This window comes from Typopeltis vanoorti, chromosome 6, assembly GCF_054136105.1.
Source record: "Typopeltis vanoorti isolate ZY-2024b chromosome 6, IOZ_Tvanoo_1.0, whole genome shotgun sequence".
In the NCBI taxonomy this organism is placed as follows: Eukaryota; Metazoa; Arthropoda; class Arachnida; order Uropygi; family Thelyphonidae; genus Typopeltis; species Typopeltis vanoorti.
This window is the reverse complement of record NC_143554.1, coordinates 30,422,991-30,443,223: the sequence shown is the minus strand read 5'-3', so window position 1 is coordinate 30,443,223 and position 20,233 is coordinate 30,422,991. Positions and strand designations below refer to the sequence as shown.

The following is a 20,233-nucleotide window of genomic DNA, read 5'->3' as shown; positions in this document are numbered from 1 at the left end:
AAAAAGTCCAACTAAATCTGAGATAGTTTGGTTACGCCCTGTAACTTCACATTAAGTTCATTCATGTGGTGTGTGATGTCTGTTAGAAAGGCGACTAAACTGTTAAAATGAGGATCACATAGTTTTGTGATTAGTTCTTTGTTTGTCTTCTCGTGTTCCTCTAAAATCTGTTTTATTTCCTTTCTCAAATCAAAAAACCCGTTTCAAACAGTTCCATCCGCTTAGCCAACGTACTCCTGTGTACAACATTAAATCGTCATATTCTGCCTCCATTTCTGTTAGAAAAGAAAGAAACTTGCGGTGTGTCAAGGCCCAATTTCCGCCCTTAATTAGATTCAGTTTTCATAACATCCTCTATCTCCAGAATTTTACCACACAGAGTCTCCTGATGTATAATGCAGTGCAATACAGGACAATTGATTCCAGCCTTCCTTGGTAAGCTAACTAAGCCTGTTTAAGTACCACGCATTGATTTGGCGCCATCGGCCATAATAGCTATGAGATTGTTGATGTCACCAGTACCATTTACAACCTTCATAACTGCATCATAAATGTCTTGACCTTTGGCTGTGTTATGCAATGACTCTAATGCTAGTAGCTCTTCATTAATAGCAAAATCTTTGGAAACAGTTCGAATGAAAATTAGAAGTTGAGCTGTATCTGTTATGTCAGCTGATTCATCCAGAGCCAATGAGAAGTAAGCTGAATCTGTAATAACACATTTTAAATTATTTAATATGTGAGAACGTATTTCCTCGACTCTTTTTGTTACAGTTTGTTTTGATAGTGGGACGCTTTCAAACTCACTGGCAATTTTGTCTTCCCCAAATGCACATGCCACTTTCAGAGTTTTACAAATTCACCATCAGATAATGATTTTTTTTTTTTTTTGCTATCTCTGCGCTTACAACAAACGATGCCAAGAGTGAGCTTTTTTGTATTGATGTTGGTTTAGTAAAAATAGATTTCTGAGCACTAACCTTTTTCTTCAAATTACGTACAATTTTAGTACGTACTTGTCCAACATATTGTTGGTATTTAGCGGCATGATGATGTATGTAGCTGGCGTTTGAGGTTATATTCCTTGTGCAGAGACAATATTTGCAAACACACAAGGCACTATGGTTTGTTGTCGTAATTGTTTATAAACAGAAATTCATTTTCCTATTTTTTCTGAAATAACCTGTTTTCTTCACAGATCTTACGTTTCTTACTCATAGTACACAAAGGCTGAAGTAACTGACCAGAGGACACAAACTGCAACAATAACACTGTTAACTGTGAAACTAATCACTGTAACCAGAGCAAAGCAAGTGACTTTCAATGATGCGTTACTCTGGAGCGCATAGAAATCTACTACAACTCGCACAGAGAAGCAGTAGATTTTATAAATTGAGTAATCTTTTTAAAGCAATTTTGATTCCGTGTTGAGAATATAAATTGTTTCCGTCATCAGAAATAATGATTATAACTAGTATATAATCAGAAAATCTGCGGTCGAAACTAATAACTAAATTGATAATACAAATAATTTAATGTAGTTTTTATCCTGCCGCGGGCCGCACAAAATCACGTTACGGGCCGCGGGCCTGCTGTTGGCCACCTATTATGATCTAGACCAAAAGAAAGGTAACACATGGACACATTTTGAGTTACTTGCAGAAAACATTTTGGGTAACCAAAACTGTCCCGATTACAAATAAATCGTTTCTTCTATACTCAAAGCATATCATGACATGGGATGCAAGACCTGAAAATGCACTTTTTGGACTCACATCTAGACTTTTTCCCAGAAAATCTCGGATCCATAAGATACTGCAGATCTGAAGTACTTCTCTAATTCTGCTGATAGTTTCACTTCTTTTCTGTTCGTACCTCTTACAATGATGCCTGTCTTGAATTCTACTGATGGCGACCTTGAGTTTGGTGCAGTGGCTGACATTTTCCTGTTCGCACTGAAACCACTGTTTCAGTGCAAACGGGGAAATTTAAACAAGATTCCGCTGTTTTCCCAAACGTAAACAGTGGAATATTGTTTAAATGGACAACACTCCACACAGCATGATATTTCATTTGATTTCACCATCACTGACATTCAGTTTAAGTCGATACAAAACAGAGTTTGACTGGCTAAATCCCACATTGCTAGTTCATTCTCACTAGATGTATACCTACTAACAGGATACAACACGAGAAGGTGAAGACATAGTTAGAATCCAACCCTCTCATCTGATCTTTGCATTCCTTAAAAACTACATGGAGGTCTCTTCCAGTTATCTGGCTTTGACCCTTTAAGCAACCAAAAACTTTATAGAAGATACATTCAAAACTGCAGAAACTTATACCCAAGCACCAAGATAGGAAGGATAAAAGGACCCAAACAGACACAAATAGAAAGGCGGCACATTATGTAAACAAGTCCACACGTATATAAAATGATTGTTATGATGCAAACTGATATAGGAAGATACGTTCACCACAATGATAGATGAAGAGAGAGAGAGAGAGAGAGAGACGAACATAATGTGAACTTCATAGACATACAAAGATTGATACAGGGAGACAAAGACAGAAACATAATATGACAAATCGGCACACAATTATTGAATCAATATACAGTAGCGAACAAATTAATCCGAACTCTCACATTTTAAATAAAAATTTTAATTTCGCAAGAAATAAGTACAAAATTTAAACTCCAACTTCACCTAATAATTTATATATGCTCCTCTGTTCCTAATAAGTTCATTTATTCACTTAGGCATGGACTCCGCCAACGTATAACACATTTTTCTTATTTCTGCATCTCAAAACTATACTTTTATAATGGATTACATTAAATTATCCTTTGTATCACAATTTCATTTTCCAAGTCTCTTTTTCGATGGCCTACAAATTTTCTATTGTCTTAACGTCAGGAGAGTTACCTAGTCACTGAAGTAATTAGATGTGATTTTTGAGGAACTCTTTCACTTTTTTTTTGAAGGGTGGCATGAAGCGAGATCCTTCTGGAAGATTTGTTCTTTGTCTTTCTGGATCTGTGGGACCTCTTTTCTCCAATATTTTTATGTATTGGTTACTTTTCATCATACCGCTAACAGGAACAACTGATCTTAGACCGTAATCTGTAAAACATCCGCAGAACATCTTTTGGTCTGGAAAAAGCATAGTGAAAAACTCAGAAGTTGGACAAAGAATACGAGAAGAAAATCAAAGAAAATGAGGAAGAATGAAAAGGGTCGTTGTTATCATTGGGAAGTCCCTTCCATCACTAACAGGTGACCACGAGGAGGGAAAAGAGAGAGAGAGAGAGAAATAATGAACTTTTAAATTAATGTTTTATCAGTTATCATACACTAAATTATCCCGAAACCACAGTAAATTATCAAAGAAGCAATTTAAAGAGAGTTTATTTACCTGTATCTCATAGTTGCTGGATAGGAGAGGGACACTTGGCGACTTGGGGGATTTGTAGCCATAGAACTATCACTAGAGAGAAAACCGTCTTCCATACATTCCAAACTTGCAATGGGAGCTTGGCAGCTATACAAATAGAAAAGTACGCAGCGTAAAATAAACTGCTTCTGTACGTATTAGTTAATCTTAATAACAAGCACATAGTGAACAATTATAGTTTAAGTCTGGGTTAATTTTCGGATCTGATTTTCGTTAATTATGTTTATCAGAAAGCTAAATGGTAGCATGGAACTGGTAATCCATGGTGCCACTTATATGCATTTATGGTTTCTCAATTTCGTGTTCAGCACTAATATACAAAAACTAATTATTTTAATCTTACTGGTTAGTGGTGAATGCATCGAATTTGAATTCTAATATCATGATTTAATGTCACCCTCAACATACATGTCTGATCTTTTCTGTCATCATCATCATAATCATAACGTTAATTACGGGTATAGACCGTATTGGTCTGTTCCGGTCTCATTATCCATCCAATATCCTTTTTTTTTTTGAGGTCTACCCTGCCTTCTCTTTCCAATTGGTTTATATTTTTGTATTTGTTTAAGATATCAGTGTTGGCCATTCGGTTTACATGTTCTATCCATTTTTGTTTATAATTGTTTTTTTTTGTTCTATCTTTTCTGTAAAGTTGTCGAACTCTATTCATAGTTCTTGCAGCTTAGTTCATCTTCAGTCCCATATGTTTAATTTTCTGTCCTAGGTCCCAAATAATATTTTGTAATGAGGGGGGAGTAGTTGCGCAAATAATGATATCATCAGCAATGGTTTCCATTAATTTTAATTCCTTATCCTCCCCAATCGATTGCTAAAAAGACACTTCAATTCTGCATTAAAAAGCTCCGATAATATAGTAAAGCGTTGGCTTACTCCTTTCTCAATTTTGACGGCTTTGTGTATTCAAAAAGTCTGAATGATGCTCTCGCGTTTTCAAGGATGTTGGCAATAAATCTAATGTTGTTATCATCTATGGAGCAAGAATAGTTCAGGGAATTGATGACTTCTGATGTTCTTACAGAATAAAATGCTTTCCCAATGTCAATGAATACAAAGCAGAGCGGGAGTCTTTATTCTCTGGATCTCTCTCTCTCTCTCTCTCTCTATTAGTTCTTGTAGTACATGCATATGAGCGAAGGTGCTGAAACCACTTCTGAAGCCTACTTGTTGACTTCGTTGAGCAAAAGACAGCGCACTTTCTCCAGGTGGTGTGACAGTACCTCGGGGAGCAGCCCGTACATTATGAGTAGGAGGCTAATAGTTTTATAGTTTTTCAGATATTCTTTGCCCTTTTTTATGTAAAAGAACCACTGTAGCATTGTTCCCTTCCATTGGAGTTCGGACTTTATCAAGGCATTTGATAAGTAGTTGAGAAAGTACTGCTTCCACCTCCGAACTAGAACTTCTTTATTATGTCTGCAGTAATACCCTCTTATCATGGGGCTTTTCCCAAGCCCAGTAGACGTGGCGTCTGCACTCTACGGCGCTTGACCGCAGGAAGAAAGGATTTGGTGGTTCAAATCTAGTCGCCGACTAGAGGATTTTTCTGTCTTTTTTCGACCGATTCCCGAGTTAGTCGATCTCTGGCACGGGCTAGTGGGTTTTTTCTCCCGGAAACCCGAGTTTCCGGGAGAAAAAACTCATTTCTCGTCCCGTAAACTCAAGAAAATCGACCGTCGAACTCACACTATTTTCAGATATTAAAAAAAATATATAAATTGTGTTAGGGTTATGGATCACGAGATGGAGGCACAAGCTTGCCGCCTTCTTCACTGCGTACCGATGAATCACTACTTTGCACTACGATGACTTGCACTACTTCGTGGGTCAGCTAGACTTGCAATACATGCTTGACTTGTTTGTCTGTTTGCTAACTTGGGAAATGGAGTAAAACCAGGTTTAAAATAGCTTGGCATCTTTAACATATATTATACCCAAGGTAAAAAACTTTCTACATATATCTGTTATCCTGAGATTTTTATTTAATAAGGTCAAAGTACCTTATGGCAACTTGTTTTGGTAAAATACTTATAAGCTCTGTATTACTTAAATCTTGGTATTCCTAAGCCTGGTTCCCACTGATGAGACCTCAATAAAGGTCGAAACCGGTCTGGGTAGTGGCCCCTTGCCTTTAATACATAGCATCATACATCTCCTCAAGGAGATGGGCTTTGCACTTAAGGTAAATATTAAGAATAGCTTATTCTACATCAGATCAGAGCTTATTCTACCTTTACCACGATTTGCCTTGACTTGCACTACTTTGCGGGTCAGCTAGACTTGCAATACGTGCAGGCGCAAACTTGACTTGTTTGTCTGTTTGCTAACTTGGGAAATGGAGTAAAACCAGGTTTAAAATAGCTTGGCATCTTTAACATATATATATATATATGATCATAGGCTTTTACTCGGTTGTTGTGATACATTTTAAAACATAGATTTAATGACTTAAAATCCGAGATAACTTATAAAGATTTTAATGAGAATAATACAACTAGTTTCGACTTATAACAGCTTTCCTCAGGTATTCATGAAGGAAAAGAATAGTAATAAACATTGAAGTATCTAAAAACTGGAAATTACAGGTAAAAATTGCCACACATAATTTGTACATAAAAAACGGTGTATTTTAAAGGGATAAAAATCCTATGTTGTTATATAGCCAGTAAGTGAAACTCAAGATCGAGAACTACGATCTATGAGTTTCAATGCCGAAAAACTATCGGCGAAGGCAATTCGAAGCAAAGGTGGATATCAAGAATAGTGAGGAAGCTTGCACCACCTTTGCTTCGAATTGCCTTCGCCGATAGTTTTTCGGCATTGAAACTCATAGATTGTAGTTCTCGATCTTGAGTTTCACTTACTGGCTATATAACAACATAGGATTTTTATCCCTTTAATATCTATTAAGTTGCCAGGAAACTAGCCGTTTGGCTTTTCATTTTAATTACAAAATACACGCACAACTTTATGGCATTCGTATAGTGAAGGTATGTAAGTTCTTTTCACTAAGCTTTAATATCTTGAAAAATTGGACCGTGAGATGCGGTGATTGATTCATTCAATCCAATACCCTTGGAGGGTAACGGATGGCAATGCTGTAGCCAATGAAGTTCTAACTGAGGCTCGGCTATTGCTGTTACCCTCCTGCCATGATCAGAGCTTTAATAGCTTAATAACACCTTATCCCTACACTGTCCTCTACAGATAACAGGGAAGATGAAAAGCATTCTTGCTTCGCCCCTTTAAGCCAGTCCTTATAAGGACTTTAATATCTTCCATCTTCCAGGTCTACCTACTCACTGATGAGAGGTGGATGCTAGATAGAGAGAGGCTCTGCTTGGGATAGGTTTTCACCCGTCTCTGAGTAGGGCCACCGCTGAGATTATGGCTGTGGCTAGTGGTGGGGTGAGCCTGCCACTGGGTAGAGCCAACGCTGAGAAGTTCTTTTCTGTGACGGAATGAGTCTGTCACTGAGTGTAACAACGCTGAGTTGGACGGTCTTTCGGCCACTATTGACTGGTCTAGGGATCGTCCTAATTTTTAGAGAGGTCTTTGCTTAAATACACCTCAAAAAAGGTTGAAACTGGTCTGGGTAGTGACCTCTCCTCATAATGTAACGACAGTATTAGATCTCCTAGGAGCTGTGTTTTACATTATGAGAGAATATCAAGAATAGTGAGGGAGCTTGCTCCACCTTTGCTTCGAATTGCCTTCGCCGATAGTTTTTCGACATTGAAACTCATAGATCGTAGTTCTCGATCTTGAGTTTCACTTACTGGCTATATAACAACATAGGATTTTTATCCCTTTAATATCTATTAAGTTGCCAGAAAACTAGCCGTTTGGCTTTTCATTTTAATTACAAAACGTTGTATTTTGTCAAGTTGTTCTAACAGGCGTGCCATTGTTTATTGCAAGTGTGCGTGCTGGCTCACGTGAACGCCAATATTGAATAACTACAGCATGGCTATCTGAATGTTATAACTCAAATTGTTGTTTAAGTGGACAGGGTTCAGCAGGATTTCCCTTGATTCTACAATTTTTCTCTCAAACTCATCATCACACGAAAAATATTTTCTGATCTATCCCAGCAAACGGAGTGGCTTTGTTGGTCATCATTAGAAAACCTACTCATACCAATAGATATCTGCATAATCTTTCTCATCATTTTCCACCACAAAAACTTGGAACTATGTCTACCTTAGGACATAGAGCACGCTCTCTCTCTCTCTTGAATGAACCAGATGAACTACAAAAGAAATAAATCACCTCACTCTTATCTTTAAACAAAATGGATACTCTGAAAAAACGATTAAGAAATTTCTTCTGGATCCTCCTAGGCAGTGCACAACAGAATCTATTAATTTTAAAGGTAGCATCTCCATTCCATACATTAGCACAGTCTCTAAAAAATTAGCTAAAGTCCTTAAAAATACAATATCAGGACGTTTTTCACCACCCTTCCTAAAATCCGTTCTCTAATCAGCCATCCAAAGCCCTCATCACAACCTAAAACATCCAGATGTATATAAATTATGGTGCGATTGCAATATCCCTATTTTGGACAAACTAACAAATCTATTGAACAACGTATAGAAGAGCATAAGAGAGACATCTCTTACAAAAGATCTAATGCAACTGCGTTATCCAGTCATATTCTTTTTTCAAATAATCCTAATGATGATCAACAAAGCCACTCCGTTTGCTGGGATAGTTCAGAAAATATTTTTCGCTCTGATGATGAGTTTGAGAAAAATTGTAGAATCAAGGGAAATCCTGCTGAACCCTGTCCACTTAAACAACAATTTGAGTTATAACATCCCAGATAGCCATGCTGCAGTTATTCAATATTGGCGTTCACGTGAGCCTGCACGCACACTTGCAATAAACAATGGCACACCTGTTAGAACAACTTGACAAAATATGTTTTTTATGTATCAATTATGTGCGGCAATTTTTACCTGTAATTTCCAGTTTTTAGATACTTCAATGTTTATTACTATTCTTTTCCTTTATGAATACAGCCACGTTATACAGTATTATAACATGGCTATGAGCCTCCAAGCATCATTCTTTTCTTTAGTGATGTTTCCAGCATGTTTTTATTGACGAGTTTTGTGTTTTGCTATCCCCCTTAAGTTACTTTACATAAGATAGGTGATCCTCTGTCAAATAAAAATAACTTTAAAGTAACGCATTCTATTTGAGTAACTGATTCTGAGAAGGGTACAGCATATATGATAAATATTTTAAGGTTCGATATCAATAAGCACAGAAATGAGGAGGAAAAAGTTAATTTTCTATCGTAAATATGCGTGCAAACCTGTATAAAAACATCTGTTTAGGTACTAGACGTCTTTCGTCTCCCTCTGTGACACCACCTAGAGGCCAGAAATATCTTGAAAGAATACCAAATACAATACAAGTTTACAGCCTTTCGTGGATGTAATATTCGCATAGCACATCGATAACTTTACTGCGAAGAATCTAGGGAGGGCCTTACTTTTTTCAATCTAAAATTAATATTAATGCGAGCCAATCTGATCTGATATGATCCCAGAGAACAAGAATGCAGACGAAATCTTAACAAAATTATTCTGTTAGTTGACTTGACTGATATGCAGCAAACGAATTTCCATGATCCCTAATATCAAATCATCAACAAATAATCTTATCATATTATTTAATTGTAATTTATCTGATGAGAAAAATTAAAATAAAAAAAAATAAAGTAGTCGAATACAGTGCAGTTCAAATTACCAGATAATGAATGGTTAAAAGTGAGTTTCCATGATAGGAATAAAGTACGAAAGTTGAGGAAAAAGGAGTGAAGCACTACTACTTTAAATCACCAATGTTCATATTCTGACGTTGTGCATATGGTGACAAGTCCAGAGTATTGAAGCGGGGGGGGGGAATCCCAATTTGGCCTGATCGGCAATTTCTTTGATTCTCGCCTAGGGGAGAGCTGACTGAGCGAAAAGTTTTTCATTTTTGTTGACCTGAGAATATTGAACTGAAAATACAAAGAGGAGCATATACACAAAAATACAGCTGTACCTGATCAATTTAATTGTAATTAGTTTTCTTGTTTGTTCTGTAGCTGGACCAAAGGACTTTTACAGACTGGATACTGCCCGAAGATAGCTGCTTTGTGTAACTGCGGTCTCAACTTCCTTCAAAAATAAAACAAATAAAATAAAAGAAGATGATACTTCTTTACGGCTGGTCATTGCATTATATCAGTTGTGATGACTCCCCCCCCCGCCTGTCTCATTCTCCACAGAACTTTCTGGCATAAAATGTATTTTATTTTTTGAAAGAGGTGTAATTTTTAGATGGATGAATATCAGAGATAGTAACTGTCTCAATGGGAAAAAAATCTATTTAAAAATTAAAAAAATTACACATATTTTAATTCACAATATTTTACATTTTATAGCATACAAAGTCATACACACACTGTCATTAATGAAATAATTAGCATTGTTTTATTTACATCAAAAGATTGAAATTCAGCGTAGAATACATACATGCCTCGTAGTACTGCCACCATATTTTCATCAAAATATAGAAGCAATATTTGTTGTAACACTAGATGTAACAATTCGCAACAAACCTTTGGCCTTTTCGCGAATATGCGGTCAGTGGGAATGGGGTTGACCACATATGGCGAACAGGCCACGGGTTTGTTCGGCCTTTCGTCCAACAAACGACAGTTCGTAAGATGAACCAGAACAGAAAACGTCGTCAAAAACCAAGCAATGAGACATGAATGCTATTCATTGCTACAGTTGAATATTTTATTATTCAATTTGTGCATTATTATTTTTTCAATGAAAATTAGCAAAACTGCTCATAAATACACACACACACACACACACACACACACACACACACACACACACACACACACACACACACACACACACACACACACACACACACACACACACACACACACACACAAAGCTGACAGTGATTGTTCCTCTTGTCTCTCTCCTTTCAGAAAAGAAATCGGAAGACTGTAGAAGCTATTCGGATGATGATACACCGCACTTACTCCCCAATTATGGTACAGACAAGGCATTCTACAATAGAGGTATGCAGAGATTTCACTTAAATCAGTTTATCGAATAATAATTAATCGAAAAAGAACAATTCGTTGAATAACAATTCACCGAAACCGCAAATCGTCGAATATCTACAATTTATAGAATAACAAAATTCATATAAGAATTCATTATAAAATTAAAATCTATTCGGAACACTGAAATTAGCTATATACAAGACAGTGTTCAAACCAATTTTAACTTATAGAGCTGAGAGCTCGGTTAGAAATAAAACACTTGACCAAAGACTAGAGAACGCAGATATGACAGTCCTGAGAAAGACTACGAGCATGAACAGATGGCATCGATGGCAATGTCATACTAAAAATGAGGATATTAGGAAAGAACTTGACATTGTCAGCATCCAGGAATGCGTTAGCAGAGCTAATCTCAGGTGGTATGGTCACTTAAGCAGAATGGGAGAGGAAAGATTAACAAAATGAGTGTTATCTGCCAGGTTGGCAGGAAAACGACCCAGAGGAAGACCAAGACATAGGTGGATTGATACGGTACAAAGTGCCTTAGAAGCTGGGAATATAAGATCTGATAATGTGAGTCTCGACATTTAACAGACTGATTGGAGGAAAATTGTAGATAGGAAGTTAGTAATCATGTAAATGTTTCATGTAGTACTATCAATCCTGTTCACCCCTTGAATTTGATGATGATGATGATGACGAAAATCTATTGAAAGAGATTTTTAACAAAACATCTATTAAGTGAGATTTACACTGTGAAGTATGATAAAAAAAAGTATTAATGCCAAACAAAGAATAGTTTGCCGGCAAAGGTTGGTCGATTGGTAGAGTCTCTGCTACTAATGGCTCAGTTAAGTAAGTTTGAGCGCGGTTAGTAGTTGGAAGGGGTCCAATCGTTCGATGCTGTTGGCACACTCTCCCTCGATGAGTCTTTGGACTCCCTGGAGGTGTCAAATAATAATAATAATAACTTTCGTATTACGTCCCCTCATACACAAGCAAAATCTCGAAATTACAACCGCATGACACTGTGTATCAGATTTATACAAAAATCCATAGATTCAGCTGTCTCATCTACATGCTTACAAAAGATCTTGAAAATTTAGGGCCCTACTAATCTCAGTAGGAACAAAAGGTGTTGCAAGGTTTATTTTATGATTTTTTTTAATTTTGAATTTTTCTTCGATAATTTCTATGCAATAATTTAAAGCATTGTTCTCTCTCTGTAACTAGTAAAATTGCATATTTATGTTTATTTTCTATGATTTCAGATCATTATTCATATTTGTGTCTGTGCTCTAGAAGTTATACTATAACCGTTTCGAATATGGTTTACTGTATTTTTGCTTTAAAAGTATTATTTTGTCGTTCACTTAATGTCGTTTTCTATTCTTCATGATTTTACATCTACAATGCTAGTCTGCAGATGGAAGACAGTTACAAGTTAGATTCTAGTCACCGACAAAAACTTTTCTCTAGGATATTTTTCAGACAGTTCCCAAGTTAGTCTTTGGAACAAGCACGAAGACACCAAACCGAGTTTAGGAATACTAAACGGTAGCAATTAACTAACATATGCTCTCCCTGAAGTCACCAAATTGCCGGCGATGAACTTGGTCACCGGTAATGACTAAGGACCAACTGCACACTACGGTTTTTCAAAAGCCATGAATGAAGAGTCCGTTCACTTTCTTTCGAGAATGAAAGGGAGTTTAGAGGATTTATTTATGTTTAAATTCTTCACACACACACACACACACACACACACACACACACACACACACACACACACACACACACACACACACACACACACACACACACACACACACACACACACACACAGTGGGATTTTAATCTGCAGTCTGGAGAGCTGTTCCACTGCATCAGCATCACCATGCTGATGGTGATGAAACCTTGCAACACCTTTTGTTCCTACTGAGATTAGTAGGGCCCTAAAGTAGTGCAATAGCGTTGTTGCATCGAGACCTTGTACAGAGGCTAAATGGTTTCATTATCCTTGGCGATTTTACCATCCAATCCCATATTCTCTAATTTATACAACAGTCTTCCATGCTGTATTGTGTCAACAGCCTTAACAAAATCCATAAGTATCATTAAGTATTCATTCTCCATGTCTAACTATGGTTATGATAGAATGTGAGCAAGTTGCTTAATCATGACTATCCCTTAGTAAACACATGCTGTTCATTGCAAAATAGAGATTCTCTATTAGCCCATTTCTGTATACAACGGAATTTCTGTATACTAACTTTTTCAAGATCTTCGCACCAATCTAGGAATACTGACAGATGTATAGTTAGATACATAATATTACAGGGGCGAATTCTCAATGTTTGTTGGGCAAACTCATTACTTGAGAAAGAAGTAATATTTATTTGTTAATAAATGCATGCATTTATAAGCATTCCATTTAGGCTTTTATTTTTGTAAACAGAAGACGTCTTAAGCTTGAGAGGCAATAATTGAGCTTTGCGTTGTGTATCGAAGGCCGATGCTTGCTCGTCTAATCAAAGCTACCTTGGCTTGCTCGATTGTGGGAGCTTCCAGGTCCTCGCTGCAGCACTGTGATTTCATGCGCGCGCATAGCCATTTCCACTCCCTTCACGTTGTCTTAAACACAGGCCATACACAGTCAAAGTAGCTCTAGCCAGGGAGCTTCAGACAGCCTTTACAAGCGTGCGTGTTGCTTGGGAAAATTAAGTTACAACCAACTTTTTCTGACGATGTTATGGACTAGTTCATAAAGAAGAACCGTAGGGTAGAATTTGTATTCAAGTAACTAAATTGAAAAAGAATATCATTTGTAAAATAAATGTTGTATTTGTATGATTAAATGTACATAAATTTCTAAATATATAGTTTTAAATGGTCAGTAATTCATTGTTCCGCTAATCAGACTTCACTCACACCTCTCACTCCCTGAATGATAACAAGAGCAAGCGTGAATTTCAAGACCAGCATTCGCCCCTGATATATTAATATTCGATTCACTCTTATGCAATAGAATTACAGTAGGAACAAATTAATTCGAACGCTCACATTTTAAAGAAAAACTTGAATTTCGCAAGAAAATAAGTACAAAAATTAAACTCAAAATTTACCCAATAATTTCTAAGTGCTCCTTTGTTCCTAATAAGCTCATTAACACATTAGGCATGGACTCTACCAACGTATAACACATTTTTCTTATTTCTGCATCTCGAAACCATACTTTTATAATGGATTGTATTACGTTATCCTTTGTATCACAATTTAATTATTTTTCAAGTTTCTTTTTCACTATATATACCCCGAATTATTATTTTCTTTTTTTTGGGGGGGGAGGGGGTAATGTCAGGAGAGTTACCTGGCCACTGAAGCAATCGGATGTTGCAATTTTGAGGAACCATTTCACCTTTTTGAAGTGCGGCATGGACCGAGATCCTGTTGGAAGATGACTTCTTTGTTTTTCTGGATCTGTGGGAGTACTCTTTTCTCCAACTTTTATGTATTGGTCACTTTTCATCACACCATCAACAGGCATGAGTGATTCTGGACCGTCATGTGTAAAACAACCCCAGAACATCTTTTAACTGGGTGTTTAGGATCTTGTTGAGGGTGGGCGGGAGGAGTCTTCTCAGCTGCTGATTTGCGAACATAGGGTTCTCGCTCTCCTTGAACAAAGAAATGGCTCTCATCTCTGAGAATATGACCTTCTTCCACTTCTCAACAGATCAATCTTTGAACACCTTCCTCAACAGATGTTTCTTTTTTGGTCTCTGGGCAGTCCTCCCTGCTTTCAACAATCGTCCAGGACTGTCCTCATGTTAGAAACATTAATCCCACTAGCTGCCAAGTTTCTGTTAAAGTCTACAGCAGAAATCTTGGATTCATTTTGCTTTTCCTAACTAGTAAACGCGGGATTTTCGTCCCCCAGAACAGGCAAACCGGTCCTCGTGAACACACGCATCTACAGACATAGGACACAAGGGAGGCATAGGACTAACCACCTTATCCTGGAAGGGGGGTCACGGTTTCAAATCGTAATGGCTCATGCCTAATACAAACATAACAGGCCACTAGGCCTAATATTCGTATAAGGAGGAGGAGGAGGAGGGAGGAACTAGTAAACGATCTTGAAAAGGACTTATACAGCACGATAAATGAACTAACATAAATGAAAAGTACGGAGTAATATCTTAAAATCACAAAATGTAAACCTATCACTAATAAGGAGAAAATACTAAGAAGATGGTAAAAATATACAGAGTAACTATACTATGAATATAGAGAATAAAAACCTAATAAAACATCCTAGATGGACCTGATATTTTTGCTAGTGAAGTATATAATGCAATAAAGGGATTAAATGACAAGAAAACAGTAGGCAGCGATGGAATCACAGTGGAAATGTTAAAATCTCTCAATCATATAGGCATAAATGCTTCGACAAGAGGTATGCAACCAAATTTACGACACACAGGATATCTCCCAAAAGAACTGAGACACTATCTTCATATCCATTTCAAAAAAGCAAAATGCTACAGAATGCTCCGAGTATAGAACTATTACTGATGAGTCATGTTGTTAAAATTCCGATAAAAATTATTCTGCAAAGAAACAAAAGAAAAAAGTACAACTGGGAAACAGGTGGAAATCAATTTGATTCAAAGAAAAAAATTGGAACACGAGATAGTATTTTCACTCTAAGAACAATAATAGAAAGATATCTAGGGGAAAAAAATAGAGAATTTATATATGCGTTGTAGATTACACCAAAACTTTTGATTCAATCAACCATATGAAAATTATCAAGTGCCTGAGTAAAATTGGAATGGATGGAAAAGATATAAGGGTATTAACAAATCTATACTGGGAACAAAAAACAACAATAAGAGTTGACAATGAAATGTCTAAAGAATTTACAATCCAAAGAGGTGTACGACAAGGAAATATACTTCCTTGTATATACTAAAGAAATATACAAGGAAGTTGAAAACATAAAGGAGGAAGGATCGTAAACAATCTAAGATATGCTGACGAAACACTTCTATTGGCAGAAAATAAAACAGATCTAGAAAATCTAATCAATAAAGTGTTATGAGTGAGGAATATGGTTTGCTTTTTAATCGCAAGAAAACCAAGACCATTGCAATAACCAAAAAAAAAAAAAAAAACCTAAAATTGATATCAAAATAGATAACATAACGTATTCTGCAAGTAAACAAATTTACGTACCTCAGCACCTTAATAACAAGATGGAAGAATCACATGAGAAATAAGAAGAATTGAAATAGCTAGAGAGAAATTCAACACAATGAAAAATGTCTTAACAACTAGAGATTTGAGCATAAAAATCAGGATAAGGTTGACAAAATGCTATATATGGCCAATTCTGTTGTATGGGGCTGAGACATTAAAGGAAGCAGAAGATAAAATTAAAGACTTTGAGATGTGGAATTTAAGAAGAATTATGAACTCAAAAGAAAACGAATGCAGAAATTCTACAAATGACAGGAGAAAAAATAAGTTTTCTTAAAACTATCAAAAGAAGAAAGACCAAATCTTCGGACATTTACCTAGACATGACAGCCTACAAAAAATGGTCCGCAAGGAATGGTAGAGAGAAAGAGGGAACGAGGAATGCAAAGAATTACTTGGAGTGGCAATCTTAAGACCTGGGCATATCTGACATATGAGGAATATGCAAGGGAGGCACAGAAACGGAGTTGGTGGTAGTCATGGTAGTCAACCTCATGGACGGAGACGACACATGATGATTCTGAAACGATCTTGAGTGAGTATAGTTTTCTTTTTTCGCCCACATTTTCCTTTTCTGTTAGGAGAAACGGTACCTGTCTAGGGTAAACCCCTTTTTAAAATCGCATTAATAGTACTCAAGCAAACACCAAACTCATTGGCAATTTGTCTTTGAGTCAAATACTCGTAGCAATTCTTTCTATACAGCCTGCGCATCTAATAGTTCCATCATAGCGCGTCTTAATTTATTTCTATCTTTCTTGGAGATGTGTCCATTTTACAGCTATACAAAATGAATAAATCACTAGGAACATCAACTTACACTATTAAAAACGCATAGCATTATTAATAAACAACAGAGACAGTTAAAACACGCAGCACTCAAACCAAAATAGTGAACTGAAATAAAAACCGAACCAACAACTTGATGAAAATCAAGTTGTTGGTTTCTTCGGATTAATTTGTTCGCTACTATATCATACATTCTTTCTACCCCTGCGAAATCTTCCCTGTTCTGAGGCTCAAATTATAGCCTGGTCAAAGGAATAGCCAGTTAGTCCAACATTCTTTTAGCATCTGTGCTTATATCCCATTAGTCCCTATTACCGAATTTTTATTCAGTTTGTGCAACAGATATATATATATATATATATATATATATATATATATATATATATATATATATATATATATATAGTACATCCTCTTCGTACCCCTGAGTTTATTCATCAAGTGAAGCGGTAGCAGTGAGCACAATGTTCTATACACTAGCTTGGTAGCTGTTAGCAAAATGGGCACTCATTGGTTGAACAGTCTCTTCTGCATCTGTCAAACGCCTACCACAAACAACATTCAGCAGTTATTCTTTTATACCCATTCTTTCTTTTACTTGCAACATAACGATATGATTCTTTTTGGTTGTGTTTATGTTGCTGAAATAATTTCTTTTCATACTCTGTCGTACAATAGTTGTAACTCTTCTGGCCTGCTTCTTATAATTTTCATAATTAGCATTATCCTTTGCGCAGGGTGTTCATTCTACATATTTTTTCTTACGAATCTGTTGCTCAATAAAATTACATCCATTTCTTTCCTATCCTATTTATTCTTCAGTTCTAGTCATTCTACAGACACATTCCAACATTGCATCATTTAAGTATTTTTTAATGTTTTTCATGCACTGATGATATCCTTCCCAACAGCTCAATAAATTCGGCATCATTCTTCTCATGAGATTTCACCGCTACCCAATCAATGTTCAGATAATTAAAATCATCATCCATGATGATTAATGGTTTCACACCCATCACGCTTGTTTGGTAATGCATTTGGTCATCAGTAGCAACAAATCCACTGCTGTAATTACACCCCCCCCACACACACACACACTATGTATTTGATCTTGTTAGACTCCACATCACACCAGATGGCTCAAATTCACTGCTACATGGAAAATTGTTACTGTGCTGATATCTATAGCTTTCTGCCTTAACTGGACTCGAATCACCCAGTATCATTAGCAGCACCTCCTTCCTTTTATATACTCTCTATCCTTTCTAAAAATACTACACCCTTTACTCTCGATACCAGTTAGTATATTTGTCTAACTTTGATAGCCAGGTCTAACAAAGATGTTCACCAAGGTAACACACTCTACCCCTTCATTTCTGATACTTCTGACTAACATTCATGTACAGACATAAATTATTTGCTGGCTTTTTTTGCATACTCACTTCTATAATCTGTGTGTTCCAGTTGTAACTGATGATGCTGAAACGATCTTGAGTAATTAAGTATAGTTTTCTTTTTTCGCCTACATTTTCCTTTTCTGTCAAGAGAAAAGGTATCTGTCTAAGGTAAACCACTTTTTAAAATCCCATTAATAGTACTCAAACAAACACCAAACTCATTGGCAATTTGTCTTTGAGTCATGGATGTGTGCTAAAAAGAGTACATGTTTTTGAACGCTTTCTTGGAGATGTATCCATTTTATAGCTACACAAAATGAAAAAATCACTACGAACATCAACTTACAATATTAAAAACGCACAGCACTATTAATAAACAACAGAGACAGTTTGCATTTGTTTAGCAATGCGAAAGCGGACAAGCACACAATCGTTTTTTCCCCCTCATGTAATCATTTCGATGAATAATGTACGTGACTCTCATTAACACAGGTATATCACATGGTCGTCTTTTTTTACCAATTCTCCCATTATTATCTAGTTTCCCTGACTCTGTGTTAGATCTCATACCAATTAATAATTTTTCCAGATTCCTGATACCAAACACATTCAAGTGTAGGTGTTCCCTCTGATACAAATTTATTCGTCCCTTAACACTTTCATTGCCAAGCTGAAAATTGGAATTTCGTGTGGTGGCCAAATATTTTTTTATTATTTTATTTAGTTAACGACGTCCACGCGATAACGCGTGATCGGCCGTTTGGTGAGGACTCGCATCCCGCGATTGGCAATGAACGTGTTAAACTCGCTCCACGCATTCAAATACTCGCAGCAATTCTTTCTATACAGCCTGCGCATCTAATAGTGCCATCATAGCTCTTCTTAATTTATTTCTATCATATCTAGATAATGTACCATTTTCACTGTCTTACTCTTCACCCTCGCTTCTTCCAACAGTCCTTTCAAATCCTCTCTCAATACTGTTTATCGCCAGACAAATCTTATTCCTACCAAAACTATAATCTCTTACTTTTCTTTTCTGCTTTTCAATTATATTCGTTAAATTTTTTTTTTTTTTAATTTTCCAATCTGGAAAACTGGAAGTAATCACACGGTCATCAATCGAATATTTTACGATTGAATCTCCATATAATATCCTTCTTTTTATAATATATTTTACATACCTGATTATCTTTACATTAAATCTTTTCTGATTCATGATTTTTTTGTTTCTCCTTTTACTGCTTATCCTTCCACTCTTTCCGATGGTTCTCTAATCGATTCACAATTTTTTCTAACTCCTTTGTCGTCCGTCTAATGATTTGCTTTAGTCTAGATATTTGCAAATTTAATTCATGCTCAGTATCCTCGCTAGTTTCCGAAATGGCACAATTCTAATTGGGACAAGGCAAACCACATTGTCAACAATTTCACTACCATTCCTCTTGCATGTTACTGTGTCGTTCTTGTTAGTTTATGGCGCCATTTGCCGGTTCTACTTTAATATTAATGATATTGCAACAAAATATCAGGAAACATATCAAGTACTATAGCAGTTATATTATTATAAAAATTAAATATTCTAAGAATATAACACAATAAAAGAGATGAAAATCACGAATTTCACAGGACCGTTAAACATCCACTATATAGCCTCGAACCAGACAGAAAATAAAATAAAAATAAAAGAAATCACAAGTCATCTGTAACAAGCACAGGATATTTTCCAGTGATTATTATTACTTGACACCTCAGGGAGTCCAAGGACTCATCGAGGGAGGGCACCTACTCTACAACATGTACCGCCACCTAGTATTTACATAGACAATCACAAACATCAATGCCCACGGCGGGATTCAACCCACAGCCTTTTGGGTGGAGAGCGGATACAAAAACCACTCGGGTAACCAGGCCGGCTGATTAAATTCTAAATTTTAGGAGTGCTGTTTATGACAACAAAATCCGTACATTTAAGTCACAATATCTCCAATAATGAACAATGAATCATCATCATTGCTGTGAGTTAGAGTACATATTAAGAATAATATTCCAAAATATGAAAAAAAAAAACTTAAAACACCCTCGATAACTAACACTCCAGTTATCCGCATTTTATTTAATGTCAAGCTCTCTCAGAAAATCCCTGCTTCAATGATTATGAAAAGAAATTCATAGAAAATTATTGGAGACCGATGTTCTGATGAGATGAATT

The 20,233-nt window shown here is 36.3% G+C and overlaps 1 protein-coding gene across 1 annotated transcript in view; it reads right to left on the bottom strand.

The window, feature by feature from the left end:
- LOC150105358 (voltage-gated potassium channel subunit beta-2-like) overlaps window positions 1-20,233 on the bottom strand; it is a 740,084-nt gene that overhangs the window by 693,663 nt on the left and 26,188 nt on the right. The window contains exon 2 of the mRNA XM_090393939.1: window positions 3,418-3,543. Within this exon, the coding sequence (XP_090250065.1) occupies window positions 3,418-3,543 (126 nt within the window). The remainder of the gene's footprint in view (window positions 1-3,417; window positions 3,544-20,233) is intronic.